Genomic DNA, 27,894 nt, shown 5'->3' with positions numbered 1-27,894 from the left:
AGCGCAAAGCTGGGCATATCTAAGCAGACGTGCTGAAAGTCAAGGGTCGACTCAGCCCATCCTCAAGGTAAGTAAAGGTAGATCTGTTCCTACCTGGAATCTGGTCATTCAGCTAGAGCAATCCACTCAGCCAGTGCCCCACACTAATGCAACAGGTTCTGGCACAGGCCCATCTCATGGCCATCTGCTGCCAGCACTGTAGACATTTCCTAATTTTAAATAAGGTAACTTGTTTATCCTAATTAATTTATCCTAAGGTGGGATCTTCACTTAGTCTGTGTCACTTGCAAAGTGCACACAGTTTGATACTGCATCAGTGTCAGCTGAGGAATCATTTTTCATCGTTTTTTTAATCAGAAAAAATCACTTCACACAAAATACCATCTGTGGATGAAATCCTGCAGGGCTTACTCACTTTGCACCTAATGCTCACAAGCATACGTGACTTTTTTTGGACCCAGCTTCTCACTTCTACTGTCCCTTGGTAAAACACCCATAGACGTCGCTAGAAATAATGTCATCACAAGGAAGTGATAGAAGAAAACACTCAGGAAAGAATCAATTAAAAATTTAACCAAGGACTTCAGGATCAGGACTTGCCTGGAGAGAAACAGGCTTTGAACAAGAATTTAAATCATTTTATAACAGATTTTTTTACTTTGATTTTTAATGCTAGTGGTAGAAAAAAAAAATGTTGTTTCTGCAAAGAGCTTCTCTGCTCTAAGCCCCCAGAAGATTTTTCAGGACTCTCCCCCAGCAGGTCCATGTTCTCAGACTGGTGCCACTGGAAAAAATCTTTATGGATATATCACATTCATATATCACATTCCCTATGTTTGGAGCTGCCACAGGTGATGCTATCCCACAGGCATGAATTTGTGTCAAGCTCAAGTTTTATTCCTTCTTGTGGAAGAGACTGGGTGAGGTCTCAGTGGTGGGTTCAGGCATGACTTGAATCTTTTGGTTTTTGAGGGCAGCTTCCCTCATCTTGTAATACATGAGCTCATTCTGCTGGAACATGCGCAGCTCCATCTCTGTCTGGACACGCATGACCTGAGGGACAAAACAGGTTAAAGACCTGTGACACAGGGGATCTCAAAGCAAGTGAAAAACTCACTGCCTACACACAGGAACTGTCCATCAGTGATGTCCTAGGCCACGTAATGACTGTGATGCACCTTGTTCTAGTTCTCCCACCAGCAGGACCAAACTGGACACAGATAGTCAGGTACTTTTTGAACCCAGTTGCCAGTGTATTCTGGAGGTGAAGAAGGTATCAACCATCCCTGTGTCCAGCTCCTCTGCAAACTGCTGGGAAGCCTCACAGTCCCAAACACAAGTGATGCACATGAGAGGCAAGGACCCAGAGGTGACACTGTGCAGAGCCAGGGGGTGAGTGCATTCCCATCCACACCACGGGTCTGACCCATGGTGGGACCCATCTTTGGGGTGGGGGTCACCTCCAGCCAGGTGACCTCATGTGGGAGGAGGCAGGGAAGGAGGAGAGGGATGCTCAGCCCCTCTTTGATCTCATCATCGTTGCATCCCCTTGCATCCCAGGATTCATTGTGAGCAGAGTCATTCCTAGTGCTGTATCATGGAGCGGTGGCATAGGCCCAGAAGGAGTTTTAGGAGATCTTTTTACACCTATCTGAGAGTTTCTTAGACCCTTGGCTTAGGAGTACAGAGATAAGTATGTGCCATAAACCCACTACTTTCCTCTTGAAAAAAGTAGGAAAGGAAATATAGAAATGGAGACCGTGGTCTCACCCTCTGATATATATAAGACAAACAGTCAACAGACAGGATGGCTTTAGGTACTAGGTACTAATTTTTCTGATAAGATTGCACTAATAAAGGTTATAGTTCTGTTTTAATGGGGATTAAGACCTCAATAAGGGATTTCATTTGGTACCATGTGATTTTTTTTGCTAATAAAGGAGAATGCTGTAAAGCCAACAGGTCACATGAGGAGAATTAAAGCCTAAAAAAATGATAGATCCCCAGATGTAACTGCCAATGGTGTATCATAACTGAGCAGTTATAATTTGACTGTGATCTGCAGCTCTTGACTCTAAGCTAGGAAATCTTCTCAGTCATTTGAGGAAAAAATGCACTGCAACTCATTACTAATAAAGCCTGTCAGTGACAGAAGGACTAGGGAGTGGTAAATAAGGAAGAAAAATGGTCACCAATGTAAGATAATGAATATCACTTGGTAAGCTGGGAACAGGCCCACCATTTGTAATTTCATATAGCCTGTATGCCAAACACCTGAGAGCAGAGAAATCAGGCTGTCTGAAGAATGGGAGGTTTTATCCTTGGGCACAGGGGCTCATTGGCCATTTTTAATATATGCCCTGATGCAGGCTAAAACCTGTTTTTCAGAGATGAAGATTTCACATAGGAAGGAACATGCATTTCCCAGCAGACTGAAATATAACCTAGAGAAAACCACAGGACTCGTAAGAAGCAATCGTTAGTCAATCCATCTCTCAGTTCTTACGGATGGGTTGTTTCTACAGCTTGAATGTAACTCCTTTATAGACAGTTTACCCGGACAGACAGCAGAGACAACACAGGAGATCCTGACACCTACCTCCAGGTCTTTGGTAATTGGATGGGAAGGTCCATGGGTGACCAGGAGAATGGCATAAGCTTTACAGATCATGCCATGCCCAGCTTCAATGAGACCAGCATGCCAGTGGGTCACTCCTGCCCGCATCACAGCCATCCCCAGCTGCGCATTGTTGGGATGGTATATTTTCCTGGAAAAACATTGTGTAATTTTAGTTCAGGGAAGGTCTGAGTTCCCAATGTTTGTCAATGACATGACATGTTTGCTGAAGAACAGACTGTTTGCTGAAGTGAAGATCCTATTGCATTCGTGCCACTGAAATGTGCAGCCCTGCTTAAAAAGGGCAAGCAAGTTGCATGAGGACATGAGTTACAGGAGGACACGAGCTGATGTGACAGGGCCTGAGGATGAACAACCTGCTTAAGGTGAAAGCTGAACACCTGGGTCAGAGAAAGCCAGGCTCTGCAATTCCACGTTATTTTGACACACACAAAACCCAGGTCTAACCCTATGGCCCAGACTTCACCTACTTAAGTTCAGGCACTGAACTGGCATGCCTAAACTGAGAATGCAACAATCATCAGCTTCTCATTCAATGTGTGGAGAGAAACAAGTGGTTCCAGAAACTCCAGAAATGTTCATGTCATCCCCTGGCGATGCATCCCTCCCTGCAAGGACTGCAAGATCACTCTCTTAACTTCCATACCTCAGGCAGGCAAGACAAATCCAGGCCTCTACATCTAACTGTAAAGGCTCAGGCAGAGTCAGAAGCTGCTTGGATTTACCTGCAAACTTGCTGTTAAGGGCTTATTTAGCGTTTTGCACCGGCATGTCATAAAGCAAGGAAGGGTATTACCATGGTTCCCATTTTAGACTGAGAAACAAAGGAACAGGGAGGGGAAGCAATTTCCTCCGTGTCATTCATTAGATCAGTGCCAAGGCTGGGACTTGAAAGCAGGTTGTCAGACCACTGGGCCAAGCAAGCTCCTACTAGACTCTATTACCCCTCTGGAAAGAAAAAAATATCACAGGCTTTTTGGGGTAGAATGAACCAAAAGGGCAAGTAATGGGAATGAGTCACTTTCAGCAGGAGGATGAACAGGATAATGAAACGGGCTTTCCTCCCTTCTGTTCTCTATAGTTTTCATTGCTTATTTTTTAATCTTTTGCTAATTAATACTCATCAGTTCTGTAGTAAAACCTCAATAATAATGAGGTATGTCATTTTTACTGTAAGGTCAGCCCTCGACCTATGTGGACCAAGCTTAAAGTTCATCGTTTTCAGTGGGCATTTACCACAGGACTTAGGCATGCTAATTAGCCAAGACAAAAATCCAGATATTATTCAAGAGTGAAGGGGTATCTTGAGTGCAGCCACCTGAGAGTTTCTCTTATCACTGCAACGTCTCCTTCCTGCAGTTCACAGGGGAACAGACCATGTTCTGCAGTGATAGCCTCTCTTTCCTGTCCCCAGGCTCTCTGTTTTGCTACCAGGGCAGCCCTGAGATGCTTCTGAGACAAAACAAAGAGGCTAATGAAAGATGTAACCAAACCCCTTGCCAGTTACAACTTAGTAAATCAGGCTATTTGGGAAGTCTTCTCCATTTAGGAAGTGGTCCCTCCCTGTCTGGTGATATAATCTGGTCCCAGTCTGAATGCCAGCACCGTTGCCCTATGGGAATAGACTAATTTTTATAAAGCAAGAGCAAAGTTGGTCCTAAATTCTTTGTGTAACACACTGTCTAATGTTACATGACCACAGAGAACTGCCAAAAATAAGGCACAGCCATACAGGTAGCCATCCACCATCCTCTTGGCGTAGTCAGCTGCCTCCTCAAACATCTGGAGATAGGAGAGCACCTCTGAGGCAATGCTGAGGATCCTCAGGAGGTAAATGTTCGTTTCCCCCAGCACAGGCTCCTGTTTCTTCAGGCACTCACGGCACAGCCTCACAACCTAGGTCGGGGGGAAGCGGGGACAAGAAGAGAAGGTCAGAAGCTGCTACACCAAAGCCCTGTGGGTTGCGCAGTCCATATCAGTCCTAGAGGCCAAATCAGCCCCTGCAAAGGCTGAGGAAGTTAGGAAATGCTTTTATTTGTCACAAAACATCAGTCTACAAAAATGATTGGGGCTCAAATTCATCCTTTCCCAGGATTACATTCATAAAACTGGTAAGGAAGAAGTGAGGTCTTTATTTCAGTGTTTAGGATCCAGGACAAAAAAGATCCCAGCAGCTTGGGTTTACCAAAGATTGAGTGCTAATGGAGCACTTACACTCCAACACCATCTACCCAGCCTCCTCTTCCTCCACTCTGGGAGGCTTCAGCCATTTCCCAAAGTAATTTCAAACCTTTAGGCTATTGCTCAGCCTGGGTGTTTTCCTGAAGCTGTTACACTCTGAACAGAACAATTAAGTATTACCTGGGTCAGAAAAAGAGGAAGAAAAGAAGAAATGACTCTATAGGCTGCTAGTTAGGACATTAGACTGGAGAGCTGGTCCTGCATCAGTGAATATTGATATAGTTCACACAGAGTGAAACAGCTCCAGCAAAAGACATGGGGACAGGAGGACCTGGCAGGTCTGACTTTTAGGCTTGCCTTGTAACTCATGTTTTTCACTTGGGAGGCCCTTGGTTTCATGTTCATGTTAGAAATGCATGGCCATGCTGCAGGCAGCCCAGGGGCACAGCTGCCAAAGGGGGTAGCCAGGCCTGCTTCATTCCCCAGCAGCGTGTACGCAGGGGGAGAAAGCAAAAGCCCAGAGACTCACTTCATGGTAAACTCCCTCCAAGCGGGCCTTGTTGATCTTCTCCAGTGTGTCCTTGGAGAACTGGATAACCTCCTTCACCATCTCTGCAGAGGGCTGGGGACAACATTAGGAAAACTGGTGAGGAAAATGCACTACCCAAGGCATGCCGAAATGGCCCACTTAAAGGGATACCTGGCCATCATTCTGGGAACCCAGATCAGCTCAGCATGATGTCTACCCATCGCTACCTTAGTACCACTGGAGGTATATCCTAGTGTTTCTCAGCCACTCCAACCCTCACACTAAGTCTGGGTTGAAATGGTCTTGCTACCAAACCCAGAGGTGAAATTCCTGCTCCCTTCAGCAAGAACATCACTGGGTTCACTTATCGAGCTAATGGCTATAAACAGCTGGCATATATAACTTGGTTTCTTAACTGTTCCCTTCACTTCTCCCCCCTGGAAAAGTGTCATAATTGACACCGACAATTGGGAGCTCTCAGGAGACACCAAAGGGACTGTGAAAGCAGGAGAAGGTGAACAGCCACCGGCCAGTGTGTCTGAGGTGCTCAAGGTGCACAGTGCTTGAGGGAACTGAAGCCCTTGAATGAGATACTGGTGGAATAAGGGCAGGAAAGATTATATATACTGATTTTACCCACTCTAAGCAATGCTGCCATGAGGTCCTCACGTCACAAGATGGTTGACCTCCGATTTCAGCTACATCCAGAGTGAAAAGTACTTTGCCATACACCTCACAGAAGTTAGGGTTTCATTGTGTATTTGAGAAGACATGATGCACATAAAAGCATGCCTGACAAAAAACTAACCAGCTCCTAATTAGCTGCCTCCATTCCCTCCATTTGATGCTGAAATATAAAGTTATCAAATCCATCATCATCGTATATCTTCTGCTTTTCTGAGCCTTTAAAATTCACATTAGGGAAGTACTCTAGTTGTCACGACCCCTGACAGCTTCCTTTCTGTAAATGGGAAATCTGAAACCAGCCCACAATCACCTGACTCCGGGAGTGGGAGCTCGCAGGAAAAGCCTGGCCTGGGGACATGAGAGTCATTGCACAGGCATGTGCCCAGCAACCAGGCAGGACCTCAGGGTATGGATCTAAGACAAGTACTCTCCATTGCAATGAAGAACACAAAGATTTGGATTCAGGACTGCAGGACTGCCCAGTTGTCTTTTTCTCACATCTGGTTAATGAGATTTTTGAGGAATCTGTGAGATTTAGCTAGTTGGGAAAGGCTCTTGAAAGATTGTTAGAAGTAACAACAATAGCTTTTCAGAGCTACATTCCCCCATGTAGTTATGGATACATATGTATGTGTTATATTTGTGTTACATTTTATTATTATATACTACTAGACTGAAACTATTTAGGTAATCAGATTTTAGCAGCAATTTGAGCAGTATTCAGGATGTCCTAGTGTGCAGAGCACGTTTAAAGGCAATGTTAATGTCAGTACAAATTACATTGTTATGTTGTCTGAGTAAAGACTCCCAGAATAGGCACTCTAAACGCCACTTTCATAGCAGCTTTGTCAAATAAAAAACCTCTCTTGCTTTCACGAGGCCCCTAATCCTGTTGCCATTATAAACAACGGGAGCTTTGCTACTATCTGGAAGGGGCAAGGGATTGGAGGCCGGACCGGCTGTTGAGGATGTAAGCTGTCACACTTGTATATATATATTCATAGCACTTTTTCCACACAGCTGTGAGTGCTGCCGCTGTCAGGCAAGTGAGCTTGAATTCGAAGAATGTGATACAGCAGGCGGCAAGCAGACGTGCTCTGCTGGTGAGGTCACTCTGGATACTTATTGTCTGCGGATGGAGAGTATTTTTAATAGCTGAAATCATGCACCTTGCACAGTTGCAAGGGGGCTTTTTTTGTGCGAGCACTCAAGAGTGTGGAGAACACTTACCCTGGCAGCGCACGCACTCCTGCTGCGCACTGCAGAGCCCCTCTACTGCGCGCTCGCGGAGAGGGGACGGTGCAGCTCGCCGCCCAGTCAAGGCTTGGTAGCCGGTGTTGAATGAGAGCTGAGATTTCTAGAGGATTTATGCAGTCCGCTGCAGGAGGTGTTCGAAAATACTTATACAGAAAGTCAGATGAAAATGCTTTTACATCAGTGGACTGAAGTCTGGGGCAGCTTTGCAATAAAAGTGGGGAGTTTCAATAGTCAGCATTAGTTTTAAGATGGAGCTTCATAAATTTAGTAACAGGATTATAGAACAGGGTCTTCTGCAATAGCAGGGAACTGGACCCAGCAAGCCAGAGGGTCTCTTCCAGCCCCCGTCCTACTGCAGACGGGAGCTTCCTGACAGTTAGAGTCTGTTTTTCCAAACCTTTGGTCAGGGAGAGATTTTTGCTTTTGGCAAAAGACAAGCACAGAGCTTACAAAGCAAGATCAGCTTTTCCTGACAGCCACCTGTCTGAACACAGGACTGAGCTCGGCTTTCTTGTAGCTGAGCTGAGCTGGAGGCTGAGGGTCTTGTCCTAGCTCCTAGGAGGGCACAGCTTGCTCCACCACTGCTGCCAGTAGCGCTGGTCTAAGAGGTTATGGTCTCACATCCCACCCTTGCGGTTTGCTTCTGCCCCACATCAGCCCTGAGCTGTACTGACTTGCTAATACGTTAAAACCCTCTTGCTGTGCCTTGCCTTGCCTTCCTTTCCCTTCTCTTGTAGGTGTTGTAAAGTTTGCAAGAGTAAACCCCCCCCCCCAAGCTAATACTGCCACAGAGGGGAAAAAAAAGAGCAGTTATATCCTTGGGCAGAGCAACCAAAAATAAATTCTTAAGAGTTACCAACACATTCATAAACTGGAGCCGCTGGCCAAGGAACACATCCTAAAGTCGACAGCTAGACACATCCTTCCACCCTCCCAATTAACACCTTGTGAGACCTCCAAGAAAAACATAATCACTAAAAAAAGAATGGTCCAACGTGTTATTCTTCACAGTAAGTCTGCCCAAAGCATCCAGGCACAGAGGAATGTCAAGTGATAATACAAATTTGCTATGACAGGCCTTTGCAAAGATGGACTGGAAGTTTGAACTTCTCGGCTTTGCAGAGCCAATGTGATGGTACATGTTTTACAAATTGTACAGCTTCAGCAGTGCTGGTTCGTTCTGTCACTATGAATTATCTGTAATATATTTTCTGTTCTACTGTTCAGGACTCTGGTTCCCATTCAGTCCCTCACAAAAAGCCCAATTTAAATGCCAGCATTTTTCTCAGCTCTAAACCTCATTTTCCAATAGTTCAGCATTCTGCCTATTGATGGACTGCTAGGTTTACTGGGAATTTTTATAAACTTGGGGAAATGTATTCAGTTAGTTTTATTACAAGTTAGAGGCAACTTTGGGGGGCTTTTTAAATGAAAAACTGTGCAGTTACTGGATGTAAAATGTGGCGTAACAGGGATTAAACTGACCTTGCATGATGTTCAAATTGGCGTAGTGTTCAATTAAGTTTTAGTTCTGTTCTCCTTTTTTACATTGGCAATATTTAGGCTTCAGCTGTGGTGTTGTTCTGCCAAAACCTAGCTCTATTGCTACTGAGAGCATCGCTGGGCTGAGGAACCACAGTTGTGCTCTCTTGCAGGGACATGACTTTGCTGTCTCTTATTGTATTTTCCATTAACTAAACTGAGAGCCACCTTTGGCTGGAAATGTCACGGCTGCCTGTGGCTTTGGGCATAGTTGCTGTGGCAGGATCATACCTTGTGCTCCCCTTCTTTCACAGCCAGCATCAGGTCATCCTTGATCTGCTTCTTGCAGTGCTCACACGTGCAATCGAAATAATACTGCTTCTTCAGCTGCTTCCTCCGCTCCTCGCTCACGTTGAGGAAATCCACGTAGGAAACGGTCAGCTCGTCCCCAGGAGAAATCTTGCTCAGTGCCCGCAGCTCAATCCTGGTTGCAAAGAAGAAGAGAGATGGGCTTAGAAAAGCAAAGGTGCAGGGCCCTAGCTGTAAAGCCGTCGGGGCCAGTCCTGCTGACTGCCCCAGCCCTTGCCCCAGCGCACTGCTTATCTCTCCAGGGAGGCCAATGTATAGATGTGCAGCCATTCGGCTGACTACATACATACTAAAAGGCCCACAGTGCTTCTCCTGCCCCTCTGCCAGACCTAGCAGGGATACACTGGAAAGTGGAAAGGGCCTGAACTATAACAGATTATGGCCAGATTAATTTATCTGGATGGTGGCTCAATCTAGACATAAACTTCTGTTATGTCACAGGGAATTTGCCAGAAGAAAACCCCGAGGTGAGAAATGCACAAGTAGCATTACAAAATGCTGAGTTTAGGCTGGATCTTTTTTAAGTACTGCTTGCACACTGTTCGCACAGCCCTGGCAAAACTCCCAGATCCCAAGCCCATGCCGCTTTCGGTATCATTTTCACTCTGAAAAGTTTGGAGACATTCTCTCTGGGCTGCTGGATAAAAGATGCCTTTTTGCGCATCTACACGAAGGCTTCGAAACAATCCTATGAGAAAGGTCTATTTTGTACATAGCCCGTTTGACCCGATGGCTGTTGTTAATATCCAACATAAGGAAATTGCCATTCTCTGCAACTGTACCAAAATTCATGGCAAACACTTGAAAGGAAGACAGGCCTTTAGAAAGTCAGATCTTTGCACCTGCCTCGCTCTCATGTCTTTCCCTGAAAAAGGTCTTAAATAATGTGGACGCTCAAAATAATTCCCCTGCTGTTTCACTTTAGCAGGCCAAATCTCTCTCCCGGTTACTTGGGGTTATCCGCCCATCAAGGGGACATAACTGGCTGAAGAGCTTAGCCCAAGTGGAATAAAACCCCATCAAATAGCAATGGCAAGGTGGTGCTTTTGTCATGCATACTATGATCCACCCCACCTACCGGTGGCTGAATAATTCACCACGTCTGAGACAAGTGACCAAAGGCCTCACCAAAGGCAGATCCTGATGCATTAAAAATATGTCTGTTGCAGGGGGGGATTTTTTTCTGCGTGCTCATATTTCTGCAAAGGAGCTGTAATTCACATCAGGAATCTCTGAACGCCAAGGCGCGTAATGCTGAATCTTTCAGCCACGCCAGGGCGGCTCTGTAAGCTACCCTTCGAGGCCGGTCTTGACCTTCTCTTGGCATTAGGTCACATCAACGGCATATTTCCTACTAAAATCCTCACTAAACACGCCATCCTTGTGAAGGGCAGCTATTAGTTATGTCATGCCCATGAGAAAACGCCAGCCGGCCAGAGAGAGGTGCAACCAGCCGCTAGCTACTCCAAGGAGAAAGTGCATAAAAAAGAGCAATTTCCAAGGTAAAGGTTTTCATTTTTAAACATTCCTTTTCACACGTAATGGGATCTTCGTTAAAGTAAAAGTCATGCAGAGAAGCAGAATCAAGCCTTTGACTTTTATGATGCCCCTGATAGCCTAAGCAAACTAGGTGTATTTTAAGCAGCCATCCCTTGCGCCGAAGAGGTCAATAGGGTTTTGGACGAGCATGGAGGCACACGGCATATTTAAAACACTGCAGTTACAGGGACACTGTCAGCTGAGAGTGGCTGGAGCAGGGGTTTATAAAACACCCCTGCCACGCTTGTCCCATGCTCCCCTTCCCTGCTGCGTGCACCAAGTACCAGCGACCTCAAAAGATGCAGGCAGAGGCACAGCGGGGGCCTGAGAGCTCAAAACTGAAATTACCCAGAAATAGCAACTCCAGTCAGAAGTAAAACTCACTTGCCCATTTTTATGGTCCTCCCTGTAATGCATAGAGTAAACATCAGCGGTGGAGAAAAGCACTTTAGAAGTATTTCACTTCTTACTTGAGCCTGTTTGTTTGAAATTGGAGCTTTAAGACAACAGTGTCCCTTTAACTGGACTAATATACCAAGTGCAGTGAGCTAAGCAGAGAGCTTTTTTTTTTTTTACATATATTTTAGTGAATTCTTTAGCAAGTGAGAAATGTTTGGGTGAGGTAACAGCGGCATCATTAAAAGGCAAAACATTAAACAGCTATTATGATAAAAATGGATGAAATCTGCATCTCATGGCATTGCTGTTGCAGTCGATGCATTCAAAGGGCACTGCTGGTTACAGAAGAAACATGGACTATTTAGTACATCAGTAATGCAATCATTTCTCATCTCGTAATACGCAAGGTTTTATTTTGGGCTATACAAGATTAGCGAGACCTTGTTCTGACTTTCATGCTCTTGCCGTAGTCAGGGGAGGAGAAGTGAGGAGTGGAGAAGGAAAATCTCGGAAGGCAGGAAGCAAAGGTGGAAAGGCAGGGAGGGAACCGGCAGTGGGGGAGCCGGTCACGGTGAGTATCACCATCGTGTTTTTAATGTACTACAAAATGCAGAGTTAAGTGAGGTTTGGGTTTAGTGGGGCTTTACACAGGGGGACGAATAGAAGTTCAGAAAACGGGGAAAGTGAAACTCTCGGCAAACAGGGGGCTCTTTCAGAGCCCCTCAGTGCTGCTTGCAGCCTTTTTATTAACACGGGGGACGAGGGGTAGAGGCCAGGGGAAGGAGGATGCTTACAAGAACGACCCACCTCATCTGTGTGTGGAACATTGATCTTACAGCCTCATGACTGAAAGACAAAACAAACATCTGCAGTTTACACAGGCACAAGTACAACGGAAGAAACTGGAGTCTGTGGGGCCCGGTGTCGGGCATGGGGCTGCAGCTGCAGCCTGGTGGCATAAAGAGCTCCCACTTTCACTATCCAACTGCTGTAAGTGAGATGCCCAGTGCCGGACCGCGGCGCATCCAGGAGACAGCCATCCTGGCACGGTGCTTTGGGGAATGTTCTTGGCCAGCAGACGAGCAAAACCCTCTTCCGACGTTTTGCAGGCGCCAACGGGGCTAATTCTCCTGCATGGACCAGCGATGTCTCCACTGACATCAGTAGAGCCATGCTCACTAAAACGTAGCTTGAAACAGAGGTTAGACCAGGCTATTAGCAACCATGCTCTGTGTGATGAGTTTAGTGGGTCCTCAAGGCCAGTGTTCTGCCTTGAGCCTAGAGAGAGGCCCCATTCCCACCAAAGGGAACAGAGAGAGTCCCGCTGGCAAGAGCAGCTAGGCTTTTCCACCAGGTTTTCACAAAAAGACAAGAAACCTTCATCCTTTACTTGGCTGATTGCACAACATAACCAGACGGTCAAGGTTTAAAGTCAGCAATAGGATGCACATGGGAGCTTCAACAGGCTTCCAGGCAAACAAAATGTAATTCCTCTACTTACCGCGCAGAAACTCAGACTTCAGGGTTGTTCTCACTGTTAATTACCTCCTCCACTTCCTATGCTGGTTTGAGAGGCTCTCCAGTCCTCCCAGTATGGACTTGATCTGGGGCAATTAGATATCAGAGCACAGACTCCAACTGACTTTGGATCAGGCCCTGTGTCCCACAGAGGTAACCATCCTAATGCAATTTTGTTCTCTCTTTGCTCGCTCCCCAGCTGCGTGATAAGCACTTCATTTATCAGATAAAACTGGCAGTGAGAATTCGAGTGCACAAGCAATGCATTAGTTAAAGAAAGGGAGGCTCCGGGGTTATCTTCAGCTCAATGTTAAGGTTTGCTAAACGCAGGACTATATGAAATCTTCAGACTAAGTGGGAAATTTTGATGAAATACTGTGGCTGTGCAGACTTTAGGCAAGCAATTTTCCCCTGTTGGGGTCTTGCACACAACGCAACTTGCTGGACAAGCAGCAGTTTATACCCCATCTGGCCTGGAAGGAGGCTGTGAAGGGCAGAGCATCCTCCCGCCGGGCTGCCCTGAGCAAATGCACAGAGATGAGCAGCCTCCAGTCCCAGCTCTGCAGAAATGTCCCTGCATTTCCCGTTGTGCCTCTCACAGCTGTGTCACGGTTGCCCCACAGATGTTTTCTTACAGGGCACGGGTGAGAATGGGCAATGCACAGTGGCCATAGGTATCCTGTATTTGTACGTGACTGTTTTGCAGACATCAGTCACAACTGTCATTAAGATCCTGTTGCTAAAGGGTTAATCAGTGGTTAATAGAGATTGTACACTCTCACAAAGATGAGGATTTGTGTTAGGGATAGTTATAAACACATCAGCAGATAGTGATACATAGCTGATTGCAGGCTTCCATAACGAGAAACTCTTGGACTGTGGACTCACAGTACAATCTATAATAACTCATTAACCATAATCATTCCTTTACGACTCATAAATGAAGCCTCAGTATAGGGGTGCGACCTTAATTAGCTAATTACCAATTTATCTGTGTATTTGGAGACCGAATTTCAAAACTCACAGAAACAAGGGAAAAACTCTTTGCCAGTTCGCTGGACCTTGAGCCAAACCCTACTGATAAGTTCTGTGTATTTGTTTAGTACACCAGAACATAATTTTTAAAACAATAGCCATGAAAAAAATGAGCTCCTCTTTAGAAATAAAATTCTGATTTTTTGTTTTTGAGCTAAAAGAGGAAGAAGAAAGAAAACCACTCACTTGCCATTGTTGAAGATGACGGTGCAGTTGGGCCAGCAGTCATGGTTGGCCTGGCAGAGATTGGGGAAGATACCCACACCAACAGCCTGCAGTCCTCTTTGGTCACTGAGGGTAAAGCCATTGCAGTTGATCTAGTCCCAGAATACAGGCAGGAGCAAGCATTAAAGGAGAAAAAATTAATTCAGCTACATTTTGGCATCAGGATTTCTCAACTCCCACTGATTCTATAGGAGAGATACATCCCTATCATCCCACCTCCAAACTTTAGGGAGAAGCATCTATAAGGTTATCGTAGTAGGTAACTGTAGAAATGACTCAAGCAGATGGACTGGCTCAGAGCAGAGCTGAGTAAACACTGCAGCATATCTGCTGCTAAAATCCATCTTGGATGTTTAAGATAAATTTGATTCAACCATGCATGGGATTTCTCACGTTCGCTTTCTGCAAATAATTCAGAAAAAGGTCACAGGAAAATGAATTTGAAGCAATTTAAGCAGAGTAGCTGCAGAAAGCAAAGTTCACGCTTTTAAAAACAGGTATCAGTGTCAGCAATTAACCACGAGGGCTGCATTCAGCGGGGACACACATCTGCTGGGTGGCCCACAGAACTCAAAAAACAATTTTTCCAGTTTGTGATGAATTATTATTATTATATGTAAATCATTCAGGGAATAGTTTTTACTCACAAGTATACACAAAGGAAGTACACAAAGGGAAAATGTGGTAAGATACAGCAAATGAAATAACTCACTCAGCTGCTAATTGTTTTATTCCTTTTAACTGCTTTATTTCCGTTCTCAGCTAAGTCTCTGCTCCATCCACACTTCCTGACTTCTATAAGGGCAGGCTACTCCCCTCACTAGCGCGTCGGTCTCCCTGACCCACCAGGCTGGAGTTTCTCTCCCGGGTCAGCACGGAGGGATGCTCTGCATCCTCCCAGCGGAAAGCGATGTGCCTGGTGCTCGGGCCAGCAAAGCCAGCTTCTGTGCCACACCAGCCACTGCAGAGGCACAAGAGGAACAGGTCTCATCTCAGCCCACACTGGTCCTCTGGGCAGTGTTGCTAGCTGAGGGGTTAGTGCACCCCTGGATACATCAACTTATACTAGGGCCAGGCAGAGAAGCTCAGCCATAAGCGGTCTCAGGGGAGTTTCCTTTCTGCTACACTGAGAACAAAAATTTACAGTCAAATCAGGAATGGATATTACAAAATATAATTACTATATTTTATCTATTGTGTTTTCATATACATGTATGTATGCATATATATGTAAAAATCATATATAACTAAATATAATCAGCATATATAGATGTAAGAATCTAGAGTATACAAAGTATAATAAATGTATTAATGTATATATTAATATTGTATATTGAAAAATATTGTGTATACATATATAATTATATATAGTGTATATATATAGTGTGTGTGTGTGTATATATATATAGTGTATATATATAATTATGTATAAATGTATTATATTTTAAGTATACTTACTAAAATACATTTAAATACATCTTGTTAGTTCTTCCAGGCGCAGAGAGATGCCCAGCAGGACTTGTGATGTGAATGCAGCACCAAAGCCATTTGCCTGCATGTTTAGACAGCTAAAAAAGTTTCAAGCCTTGACCTTCCTGTGCCTCGGTTTCCCACATGGAAATGCAGGACTGAGGCAGGTGGGGAACGCAGCAGTATTCAAACCACCCACCCAGGTCAACTGTCTGACCTGGCTGTCCAGGCTGCTACAGCATCTTAAAGGCAAGAGTGGAGGAGAAATGCAGGCATCCTGGCCTGAGAAACTGAGTTTACATCTGGGGTTGGCTTGGTCTGAGACCTTCGCTGTGAAGCAGGCATAGCCCATGGCTTTAAAAATAGCTGTCACTTTGCTCTCCCGCTCCTCGGACCTACCACTCCGAATATGTGGGAGATGAACTGCATGCCAAACTGCTGGCTCTGCGGCGGCCAAAACTCAAGGAAACTCTCCACGTCGGCGTGCAGCTCCTTCTTCTCCTCCTCGCCGAAGTTCTCCACGTGGTTCTGCAGGTCGTCAATGGAGACCAGGCAGCCCTCCGCCAGCCCGCTGCCTTCCCTCTCCATCTTCCACATGATACGGGCTGCCAGCCTGGCCGGGAAAGAGTCCCACATGTTAATGCCATGCTCTGACAGTCCAAGCCAGAGGCACCTCAACCCAGCAGAAGGGCCATCAAAATTCATCCCAGCTCAAGAATGCTGCTGACCTTCACCAGTCCAGCTCACGCCCAGGTGTCCCTGTCCCAGTTAGGCCACCCAGCTCCTATTTCCCACCCTTTGGAGGGCAGCCCTGTCTTCTCCCACCGTTTTCAGGCCAGCTCGTGAGCCAGAGAGCCGGAGTCATGGCACAGTCCCTCAGGGCCGCCGCTCACCTGATGTTTTCGGTGGGCACCTTGCCATGTCTCTTGATGGCAGAACACTCGCTCTTGTGGTCCAGCCAGGCCACTCTCTGGCAGGTCCGGTCGCAGTAGTAGGCAAACTTGCACTGGCCGCAGCGGTGGAGTCTCTCCTGCCGTTTGAAGCAGGTGTGACAGACGATGTGAGTCAGGCTGGAAGGACAGAAGGACCCGTTGGCTTGTACCTCGGAGAAGGGCCGCACAGCCCAGCGCCCCAGCAGGTTGCCGGCTCCACCGAGCAAAGGTACTGCCGGCTTTGAGCCCCTGGGCTCCTCACACCCGGTGAGGACAGACCCCTCCTGCCTGTTTGAGAGGAAGGGGAAACCTGCCACGCAAAGCCCTAGCTTAGTTGTTGTGCGTTTGCCTAGTGCTGTTGCTTTTCTCTTTGGCTATGCTGAAGAGACAGATATGTTGTTTAAAGGGGGGAAGCAATAAAACATTCCCCAGCTCTCAGCCCTCTTGTCTGCAGCTCATCTGCTTCTTCTCAGCACTGCCTTTGTTAACAGGATTTTCAGTTTGTTTTTGTTTGCTGTCTGGCCCTTGTTGAAGTATCAGCCACCCATTTGCTGAGCAGAAAGCAGATGCTTAATGAGTCTATTGCTTAGCTGAATGTGAAGAAAGACGTGAAGGCAAAGAGCCAGACTGAGTGTTTCACCCACCCACAAAGCCTCTGAGTCTGGCTGAACTGAAACCCATCCAGAGCACTGAGGCTTTCCTGGGCCTCACATGGGCCGTTGCACAAAATGGAGCAGCAGCCACCACCATGCCTAAAAGACTTCAAAAGCCACTGGGCTAGAGGGACCAAACATGGGCACATGACGACAAAAATATACATCAGAAATGCTCTGGCAGTGAGCAGATCAGGGACGTATCGTAATAAAGAAGACTGAGACTGAGATGGTTCCTACTAACATTTTCTTACATGTTAACATTTTCTTATGTGTTAACATTTTCTTATGTGCTAACATTTTCTTAGACTGGGAGCTTGTACTGACCACAGCCAACCTGCTCTGTCTATGTGCATAGGGAAACCACACGTCTGCACCACTTGAAACCAAGACAGGTTTCCATGGATCAAAAAGCAGCTTTGCTTGTCACTTATTTTGTCGCTGGGCCAAGGCCTTAGCTATATTGGTGGCACTGAACCAATTGCAAGTGTTTTATGAATTCTGTGGATTTGGGACACCATTCTGCAAAGTTGCATGCTGGTGTGGTTGCTACAGCGTGCAGCTCCCCTCAGGTTTTGGGCAGGGGATGCAGAGAAAGCTCCATCCAGGCAGAGAGCAACTGACCCATGTAATGCCACAGCAGCCTTTCCTGTGGGCATCTACCGAGAGCACAGGTGCTGACCCCTCAGTGTGGTGAGCTGGAGCACGCACGAGACCCCATGGACCATATTAATCTTCATGTGCTCTAGTGGGAGCTGAGACACTTAGTTCACACAGGGAAACCTGCATGAACCCACCTAAACACAGGTGGCTCAATGCAGAGCTGAGTCCCACCCCAGGTGCACTCCCACTGGCATTTGGGCTTTGGTTCAGTGCTCTCTTAGTTTTTCCAAAACACAAGAGGAAGCTCATCTCAGTCATTTGGAATGGTCTTTGGGGTGGAAAAATATAAGGGTGACCTTTAACCTTGCTAGGACAGGGGGGGCCAACCAGCAACTCTTGTGCTGAATGAGCCGTGGGGGAATTTGCAGAGCAGCTCCCACTGCAGGATTTTGTTAGCAGGGAAGCAGAAGGGCTGGGAGCCTCCACGGGACTCCTGGATGGCATTTGGATTCAGCAGCATACCCTGCCGAGCTCTTCCTGCAGAGAGCAGAGAGCACCCGTGGGGAGACGCTGTCATGTCCTCCCTCCTTCGGTGATGGCATGTGTCTCCTGGCTCTCAGCCATCAGAAGGCAGCAGCGCAGAGCTGGAGGCCAGGCTGGTTCAAGGCTCTCCTGGTCCCCGTGACTCCAGGCAGATGCTTAGACAGATGTCACTTGCGTTAGTGAAGGTCTGAGGGACCTTCACTACACATGGGAAGCCAATCAGCAGGCCCCCAAGCATCACCATCAAGGGACGAGTGAATTTTCAGCTGTCTAGGTGTGGACAAGCAACATCGAACACCTGAAAACGGAGCAAAGGTGAGTCCTCAAGAGCTTGCAGGAGCACTGGCTGAGGAAGGAGCTGGGGTGGGCTGGCTGGGATGCCAAGTTGAGGGAGAAGTACTTGCATTTATGACTACTGTAAGATTTTATTAATAAATCTGGGGGATCTTTAATCTTTACAAGGCTAGTATGACGCTGAGTGGAGAATATCAATGATTTTGTGCTGGTCAGTGGCCCTTGAATATGCCACCCACGGGGCTGTTGTTAAACATTAAAGGCAATGAGCACAATGCCTGATGTGATGATGTAACCTGCTCCCAGGGCATAAAGTCCCTCCTCATTTAGTCCAGGGTTAGCTTTAGCGCTGAGCTCCTTAGGCCACATATAGCTTTCACACAGATGGGCTAGTGATGCAGATTTCTCCTCTGAACCTATCATTCCCAAAAGCTCATGTGAAATGGGAGGTGTCTTCCTCTGGTGCCAGCAGAGATAGGTGCTGCTCACCAGGTATTCCTGCTCCTGGCTCTGCAGTTTAACTAGCTGAGAGGTTACTGTGAATTAGACATTCATGGCATACCTGCGAAACTCCTTTCACAAGCAGCAGGCTTCTTCCTTGGGGGTTCAGAACAGGGATTTCCATGAAGCATCCTATAACTATATATATGTAACTATAACCAAGGGGAAGGAATATATCACAGGATACTGATGAGGAAGTATCAGGTCTGTCTAACCTCATACCTCTCTCTGAGAGTGTCCAGGGCCCAGGACCAAGGGGAACCCCCCACCATGTGCCCCACTTCAGACTTCCAGCTGCCTCCTCCTGGGACTTGCTTCATCAGGAAGTGGGGGAGAAACTTCTCTCTCCTGCCCAAACAACTTCAGGACTTTCCCCTTGCTGCTGGACCCGGTTAGACTGAGTAGGGTTGTTAATAAACCTAAGGACTCATGGCTTTTAAACATGACAGGCAACGCTGAGTTTCACTGTCCCAAGGATGAGGCCTGGATGGAGCTAGGTTGCTCCCACCTTGCAAGGACAGGGCATAGGGTAAGGGGGACAGGGGGTAGAAGAAGTGGGCAGACCTAGAGAACTGGCTTTCTGGCCCTGGAGAAGGCTTTTGCCTGGCTGATTTGCTGTTCTCGGCAGTCTGCTTCTCCAGGCAACAGCCCACTTTACCACCACCTCCCACCAGCCTTGAGGGTATGGGAGAATACACATTCCCATCACTTAGACACTGCCAGCCCCAGGAGAGAGGTTCTCCTCATTGCATAAAGCACAGAGACCACAGAGGCAAAGGGAACATCAACACCACCCACTGTCCGCAATGAGGAAATCGAAGCACGAGGAAATAAAAATTTGTTGAAGGTCACATGAGAAGGCTGTACCACAGCTGGAAATCAGACCCAAAGCCCCAGAGTCCCCAGCCACAAGATTGTCCTGCCTCCCCACTATACATCTAAATATACATACACAAATATGTATGATTTACATATATCACCATACACTTAAAATGCATTTCCATTACTGTAGCACTGCTACATGAGCTGCTAACACAATCCACCCTGATCCCTGGCTTTTGCAGGATGAAGAAGGCCATTGATTTAAAGTGGGATGACTTGCAGCAGACAAAGCAGTGTGCAAAAATGAGGCTTGTAAAATGACAGTGAGTAGTGCCGGCTGGTGGGAGGGAGTCCAAATCAAGGTAAGCACTCGGAAAGGGGCAGGGGGGAGCGCATGTCCGGGAAGGGGGATGCAATCACCTCCATTAAGTCAAATGAAAGAGCTGGGCGCTGGTGAGAAATGTGAGGCTGTGCTCTGTCAGCTGTCAAGTCAGGGGGGCAGAGAGGTGCAAGAGAGATTACACTCCTTGTAAGGCAAAGAAGAGCTGGGGAGCTGATAAAACCCACATGGCTACATCGTGCCGGGAAGCATAGGGAGGTATCTTGCTCGGGGAATGGGGCTCCCTCCTGCTGCCTGCACATTTTGAGGGCAGTCAGAAAGGGGAAAGGCAGTTAGAAAAGTTCCCTGTGCAGAGGAATGACAGATTGGAGGAGGAAATGGCGCAGCAGAACCAGAGTCCCGAGATAGGGGCTTGTGTTTCCCCTCTTCCTCTCTCAGAAGAGAAAAACAGTGAAATGTTGGCTTTGCGTTTTGTCACTTATTGTACAGGCTGCCCAGGGTTTCCAAAGGAAACCCAACTGGTGGAACTTACTGCCAGCCCTGGAAAGCAACCATTTCTGAAGAGAGGCAAAAATGCACAAAAAAAGTCATGTGAAACTTCCTGAGAAAGTGAAGGAGCAGCTCATATGGCATTGAAACTGCAGGTACAATCACTCACAGGTAATCTGAGTAGACTGCCAGGTATAAGAACTACCACTTCTGTCACAAAACCTTTGTGGGATCCTCTGTGTTCAGAAACGGCCTAAAAGAAGAACACTGTTGTTAATGTGCATTACCAGGCCTCCAGAGGCCTGGGCTCAATTCTTGGCACCATAAATAATGATGAAACAGAGATATTTGAGATTATTTCCTAAATCTTCAAAAAAACATGGTTCAGCTACTGCCTAGCCCTGCAAGCACCTAAATGCCCCAGCTGTCTCTTGGCAGTCATGCAAACTCATGCCATCCCAGAGGTGCTCGGGGCCGGACACCCAGAATGGGGCTCACAAAGTGGAGCTCTCCCTTGGCCCCAGGGTCAAGGACATGCTCTGATACCACCTGTCCTGGAGGTAGCCAACACTGAGGACACCAAAGGCGTGCAATGACCCTCAGCCCCTCCATCCTCCCTCCGCAGTGGTTAAGGTCCCTCAAGGACAGGGGGAGCAGCCTGAGGTTAACCCCAAGTCTCACAGCCCGTGGAAATCACTGGGCTATAAAACCTTCTCTGCCTGACCTAGAAAATGTTTAACACAATCCGAGATGGCTGCAGTCAGCCAGACAGAGCTTGCTCTCCTTGTAAGAGAGCAGCCTATGCCCTGTGGCCAAGATGCCACATGGCTAGGCAGCACTGACGGTTTCTGGAGACACATATGGCAGCTATCCACGCGCTTTGGAGGTTCAGACTCTAAGAGGCTCAGTGCTTGGCTTCCCTTGCTTTAACATAGACAGTATAACTGCTTTCTGCCACTTCTGCTTACAGCACGGCCTCTGGCATGATCTCTGGCCATTCATTCACTGCCCCTGTGTGCTCATATACCACAAATAGCGAGGACCTCTTTTCTTATCCCGTCCAAAAGCAGGATCTTCATTAGCACAATGATTTCCCCAGCCTGTCCAAGCCTTGCCAGGCCAGAGATTTAGAACTGACTTGGAGGGCCAGGTGCCACTGACTGACTCACTAAATGACTTTCTGGGGAGCCTCAGGTTTCCTTGGTCTCTCATCCAAGTGTCAACAAAGTTGAACTCTCAGGGACTCGTGAGATCTGATATTACTTGAATGAGATGCACAACTACTGCCAATCCCAGATGTGGCCACAATCACAAAAGCAGTGACTCAACACACCAGCTAATGAATGCAAGAGCTGACAAAGTATTATCGACCAAACCATGGCTCCCTCAAGCATGGGTCTCCATGAAAACAGAAGGAGCAGATTGCTCTTGTGGCTGCTTGGAAGTTCGATGGGTTCAGATCTGCTGCACCTGCCAAGACAGAAGGGTGAGCACTGCTGTACAACATGTATTCACTTCATCTCTGAGACATGCATGTGCACCATTTCCCGTGCAGCATCTCGTTCACTGATCTGGAAAAGCAAGGTGAGACAGCTGTAGTGTGAACGAATAGATCAGGATTTCACCAAATAGCTAAATGGACATGACAAGAAGGCTCACAAACTATTTGAAGTGAGTTTATTCTATTCTGCATATGGCAGGACACACACAGATGATCTAACTTACATCGAAATCCATCTGCTTCATATTTATTATTGGCTGGCTAGGCATCTCTCTCCTCAGCGTCCTACAAGGATGGCCTAAGACATAACCAAAGTCCACTTGGCTTTCAAAGCAAGGGCTGTAACACTTCATTAAACACAGCAGCCTAAGGAAATCTACCTACTCTTTCAGCAGTGAAAGGAAAAGGGAGGCATTCAGTAGTAGGCTTCTACTGAGGATACCTATAATGGTGAATTATTAGCGTAAGAATATTTTGCTCCTTAGAAAGGGGGTTGGAGCTTAGTACTTTGAAATACCAGGGATGACACATCCTAGTTTGCCTGATTTTGGTGAAAGATTTATTTTAGACTATTTAATTTTTAGTCTTTTATTACAAGATTTCTCAGCCTCTTTTTAAAGAGGTGTGAGTGTGGTTTCCTTTCAGAAAGCTGGGTTTTCTCCCAAGTTTTGTTTAAGCTTTCGAATGAACTAGATAACCAAATAAAATCAAAACCTAGAAAAGTTTAAATGTGAATACAATCACATTGGTTCTCAGGTTTTACTGATAGCAACTGAAAGAAACTGCTTTCATAATACTTTCAGAATCATGCTGCTACAGAAAATTTTGCCTTTCTTATATCCCTAGGTCATCACAGCTACAATAACACAGCTCCCCACATTTCTCTTGGAAAATCCTTGTGGGGCCTGTTTAATACATCAAAAAGAAGCACAGAAATAGCATGATATCAGGTTTTTTGCAATCTGCAGATCACTCATCAAGCAGCTCTTCAGGTGATCTTGGCTTTCTACCACGTGATATTGTTTGCCTTGATTACTCTCTCTCAAATCCCACTGGTTAAAGAGCAAACCCATCAAGAGAAGGTTGACAGAGATATATCAGGCCTCCCCATGCCTGTGGGAAATGTAAACTCTTACAGGCTTGAGAGCCAACAGACATGCCAGAAGAGAAGGTCACATACTGTACATTTTGCTGAGGCAAAAGGAATGCCATCATCCTGAAGGTGGCCATGAGGAAAGGAGACCTGGGGTCTTCAAACAGAAAGTGAAAAGGGAGGGTGAGAAAGATTAACCCGCAGCAGGTAAGTAGAGGACTAGAACAAGCTTCAATTAGAGGCGATGGCTGATGGGAACGCACAGGGGATTTGTACATTGAAAAAGGACTGCACCAAAGGCAAAGAATTTCTCAAGTGGATGTGTTTCCAACCTTCTGCATCTATTTTAGGGCAAAGCAGGCCTGACGCTGACTGGTGGTTTTTAAGTGTTATTTTAGCTGATAACAGCAAGGCTGATTCAAACAAGAATCAGAGTGTGTGTCCGCACTTTATCCAAATAGCAAAATACCTGAGACTGCACTGAGTTCTGCACCCTCTTTAAATTGGTATTTGCTATTTCTCTAAACTATTTCTCTAAACTGTTTGCTCTAGTTTGGAGAGATCGAATGGGCTTGATGCAAGAGTCGTCACCAAGTAACCAGTGTATAAAGAAAAGGGTCAGCTTTGACAGTCATACCTTGGCCTTAAAATCTAAGAAGCTATGAGCTGGCTGATGTTGATAGTTGACTACTCTAGCTTCACTTTGAGATTTTTGTACTTTTGGATCAGAAGCTCCCTGGCATTGCTTAAGAAACTGTTGTTCAGATGGCCATCGCCGGGTTGGAGAGTACGAGCCCTGGACAGCCTTAAAATATGTTCTGGGTGAACTTCCAGGACTTCCAGGGGTGGGAATGCAATTTGCAGATTAAGACACCCACATGGTGTCCACTAGGCATCTAAGCAGAGATCCAGTCAAAAAACTCAACAGGGCTTTGAAAGCGATTCAGCTCACCAAGGTACATGTCTGTGTCTGGTTGTGCAGAATAGCACTCAATTGACTACAGTGAGCACTTAGGCCTGGATTCACATGCCTAAACATAGGATCCTAGCGTTATTTTAGGCTCTGCAGGGACACTCGCCCAGTCTGAGATGCTGTGTGATTCTCATAAATCCTGTGTTGTACCTGTCAGCCCTATGTGGACATCTCGGACACCTCAGGGCATCTCAAATGACACTAGACACTGTGTGTAGGCAATTGAATCCTGACCTTAGCTCTGTGAGGATACATATGGACCCTAATTCTGGGTGTCTTAATTTGCAAGCTGAGTCCCAACTGAATAAGCCATCGTATCACCCTGTATATTGTTCCAGTGTAAATGATGGGTCTCATTTCCTTACATAAGGATGGCTGATTGCAGAGTTTTGTCAAAGAAAATATTTCTTCTTTTACTGGCAAGATAAATTCTCAACACTTCCTCAAATTCAGTCTCCTACTAAAAGACAGACTTTCATACCAACTCAAGCAATTGGGTGACAGCCTCAGGTCAAAATTGCTTCTGCAATTCCTTGCAGCAATATGTAGAACAATTTACGGCAAGTGATTTTTCCCCACTGTGTTGCAGAATAGGGCCTCTGCATCACTTAAGCCTGAAGTGTAGTTTATCCACGCTTTCCGCTGTGAGCACCTAACACTGGGCGCCAAGATGAGCTGCTCAGGCTCCCTAGCTCCCTATATAGTCAGGGCAAAGAGGTATGTTCCTCTTATGGTCTTTCAGAGCATGCAAGTTAGGTTCCTGCACTGAACAGCCCTCTAGATGGGTCTGGCTCTCTCCAGGGATTCTGTGGGGTTTCTAACTTAGACACTGAAAGGTAAACACCTCCAGCAGAAAATGTGAATTTCTCATTCCACAGCCATGTTTTTCACCAAGTCAAATGACCATCAGCTTTTCTGGAGCTTCCACATTTCCGGGCAGTAACACCTCTCATCTTATCACAGTTTCATACCCAGGCACAACCACCAGGTGCTTTCCATCCTGTAGTATGGCCATACCAAGAAAACAACGTTGTATCTCAGCAGATCTGCTCCCACTAATCCAAAAAGCATGCTTTCACTTCATCTGCTATTTTGCCACGTCACATTCAGTTGCACAGAAGATTGCGGTGTGACCATTATAGCATTACAGCCATCCATGTACATCACATGCAGGACTGTGTTTTCAACAGCACTGTCAGGGACAGGTTTGCAAGGGCTCAGCATCCACACTGCATCCAGGATCCAGACTTCCCAAAGAACTGAGCTCCTAAAAGGGCTGCAAGGTATGGGCCAAATTTTCAAAGTGCTCTGCACCTTTGTGCTTCCATGGCAGCCCTCACACATGCAGAAAGCTGAGCTCTGTGGAAAATCTGGTCGTCTATTTGAGTGATAAGGTATGACCCAAATACTTCACAAATTAAGCACACCAATTACTCCTATTTAAATTCTCTTTCCATAGTACACATAAACGCTGCTTTCAGCAAGAGATTAACATGTTGAGGGGAATTAGGATGAGGAACTCTGAACTTAGATGTCCCACTGCAGGGTGAGCACCTTTTTAATACTGTAGGCTCAACACCAATTTTAGATCCTTCTTCTAGCCATGCAGAGACAGTGACAACTCCTGTCTCCAAATGCATGTTTGTCTGTGGGCATGGAAAAACACATATAAAAATACTCTGGGATAATACCCTGGGACAGTGGCAGAAGGTACCTTCTAAACCAAAGCCCTGGGTGTGCATGAAAAACGTCAGAGTAGTTTTCGCAAGAAAAATGTTGGTTTCCATTAGGTCTTAGGTGCAGGATGTTCCCTGCTGAGTGCTAAGCAACAAGTATTGAGTTGGCACCATCTGCTTCAGAGGTGTCGGGAATGCATTTCATGACTGGCATATATAAAGTGCTTTGGGATGAAATATGCCACAGGAGAGTAAGAGTCCATTATTATTGCATGGCAGCATGAAGAAGAAGCAGAGAGATAAGAATGACTGAAACCACCCTCATCCTCCACAGTCACGGAGAAGTGATGTGTTTATTTTACCTCCTTGCTGCTCAGTGTCTGGATCTGCCCTCTGGAAGCTAAATAAACAGAGCCTGCACAGGGAGGGAAGCGCATCTCTCCCCATCGGAGGTTTTCAGTTGGAAACCTAAGCCCGGGACACAGTCTGCAGTCTAAGAGCTGGTGGGGTGATAGTTTCTCCCCTTATCTCACATTACACAAGTGACATTTGAAAATGCAGGGAAGTTGTAGCTCTTCAACATAATCTAATGAGCTGCTCTGTTATATACATGATGCTCGTAATGCTTCATTTAGAAGAAAAAAAAAATGTCATCCAGGAATCAAAAGCCAAAATGTTTTCAATGGTTTAAAGGATAATTATTATTTTCAATACAGCATATGGCTGAATTCACTGCCAACAGGAACTTCTGAAGCAAACACAGTATCACAGCAAGCTCCCAACTAGTGACACATGGGAAACTAAAGAGTAGGAGCTAAAAGGACATGTCAAGGAGAGATGGTTTTGTCATTAACTACTGTAATTGAACTCAGTTCAGTTCCAGATATTATTCAAGAATTTAACATTTTTAATTAAAAAAAATCTGTTTTAATGGTGTGTTCTTGCAAGGACTTATTAAAATGAAAATTAAAAACAGTATCATTATTGCTATTGTACAGGTTCATGAACATGTTCTCCCACTGATATTATAAAAGCAAGGAAAAAGCAAATGAAAGACACAAAAATACTTGTTACCTGCTCTGTCCATTTGATCTCTAATTCTCTGCTATTGCCAGATCACACAGTAGCATAAATCAACTTCATTCGATTCCATCCTAGACCTTATTAACAGAGTTGATTCATTCAGGGAAAGCTCAAACAGGCAGAATCACTCACTACTCTATTAAGTCTGCAGAACATTCACTAGTCACTGGCAATTTGGGGCAAAATTCAGTCTCAGGACTCATCACGATGCCCTTGAAGAATACGCAGCTGGGAAGTCATACCTGTGAGCAGAGCACAGTATAACTCCCCTTCATCACACACTCTACAGTGGGGGCTTCGACAAAGTCAGAGATGGCTGTAACTGAATTACACTTAGTCCTGGCAGCCCACTGGAGAGCAATGGGGGTCTAGTTTGAGAAGACGTTGAACACACTCAACTTTCACTGCATTTGGTAAAAGCTGAGGGCACCGAGCACCTTGCAAGCTCGCATCCTGGAAACCATCTGTGCCTAAAATAAGAAGCCTCATCTGACTGAGAGAAGGACAGTGACTGTAAGCTGCAGATGTGTCTTTATAGAAGTGCTTCTGATCTCCCTTCACACCCTTCGCTGATGCTATCCAGACACTTTCAAACTTTTACCCGCCCAGCCAGACCAAGCTTTGCACCGAGACAGCTTCCGATCTTCGTTTTACAAGCGTTCTTCTCTTACCTATCAAAAACCACGGCAGCGTAGGCTGGCTCTGCGAAGATGACATCCCCGGGCAGGAATTCCTTCTGCGCCCTCAAGCCACGGCCTTTGCCTTCAGCCGGGAACACTTCAACTGACTCCATTCCCCCTTTGGTCATCTCAGGGACCCTACGGCATGGGAGGTGGGTATCTCAGAGCGCACCAAACCTCCCGTCAACTTCAGCTTGCCACAGGACCACGCTTATAAGCGGGCTGGCCTACCCTTACCCCCACCCCCGGCGGCACCGTTTCCCATAGGAGGACAAGGGGGTGGGAGCAAGAGGCAAAGCTCTTCGGCGCAACGGTGCCGACCGACGCAGGGAAATCAAAGGGCTGGGACTTCTGCTGCGTTAGGAAACCCCTCTCCAAAAAC

The 27,894-nt window shown here is 46.3% G+C and overlaps 1 protein-coding gene across 2 annotated transcripts; it reads right to left on the bottom strand.

Annotated features, from left to right (window-relative positions):
* Positions 1 to 549: 549 nt before the first annotated feature.
* Positions 550 to 27,894, bottom strand: SMYD1 (SET and MYND domain containing 1). 2 transcript variants are annotated; one of them, XM_013943192.2, is made up of 10 exons: positions 27,504 to 27,894; positions 16,223 to 16,399; positions 15,729 to 15,942; positions 13,821 to 13,951; positions 11,889 to 11,927; positions 9,066 to 9,258; positions 5,349 to 5,441; positions 4,371 to 4,534; positions 2,600 to 2,768; positions 550 to 1,053 (listed from the first exon to the last, which is right to left on the bottom strand). In XM_013943192.2, exons 1-10 carry the CDS (start codon positions 27,638 to 27,640, stop codon positions 895 to 897), a joined length of 1,476 nt encoding a protein of 491 aa, XP_013798646.2. In that variant the 5' UTR covers positions 27,641 to 27,894; the 3' UTR covers positions 550 to 894. The 2 variants fall into 2 exon arrangements, with proteins under 2 accessions (XP_013798646.2, XP_013798647.2); XM_013943193.2 differs by lacking the exon at positions 11,889 to 11,927 and having other exon boundaries at positions 27,504 to 27,893.

This window comes from Apteryx mantelli, chromosome 5 (genome assembly GCF_036417845.1).
Source record: "Apteryx mantelli isolate bAptMan1 chromosome 5, bAptMan1.hap1, whole genome shotgun sequence".
Lineage (NCBI taxonomy): Eukaryota > Metazoa > Chordata > Aves > Apterygiformes > Apterygidae > Apteryx > Apteryx mantelli.
This window is presented reverse-complemented; position numbering and strand designations above follow the sequence as displayed.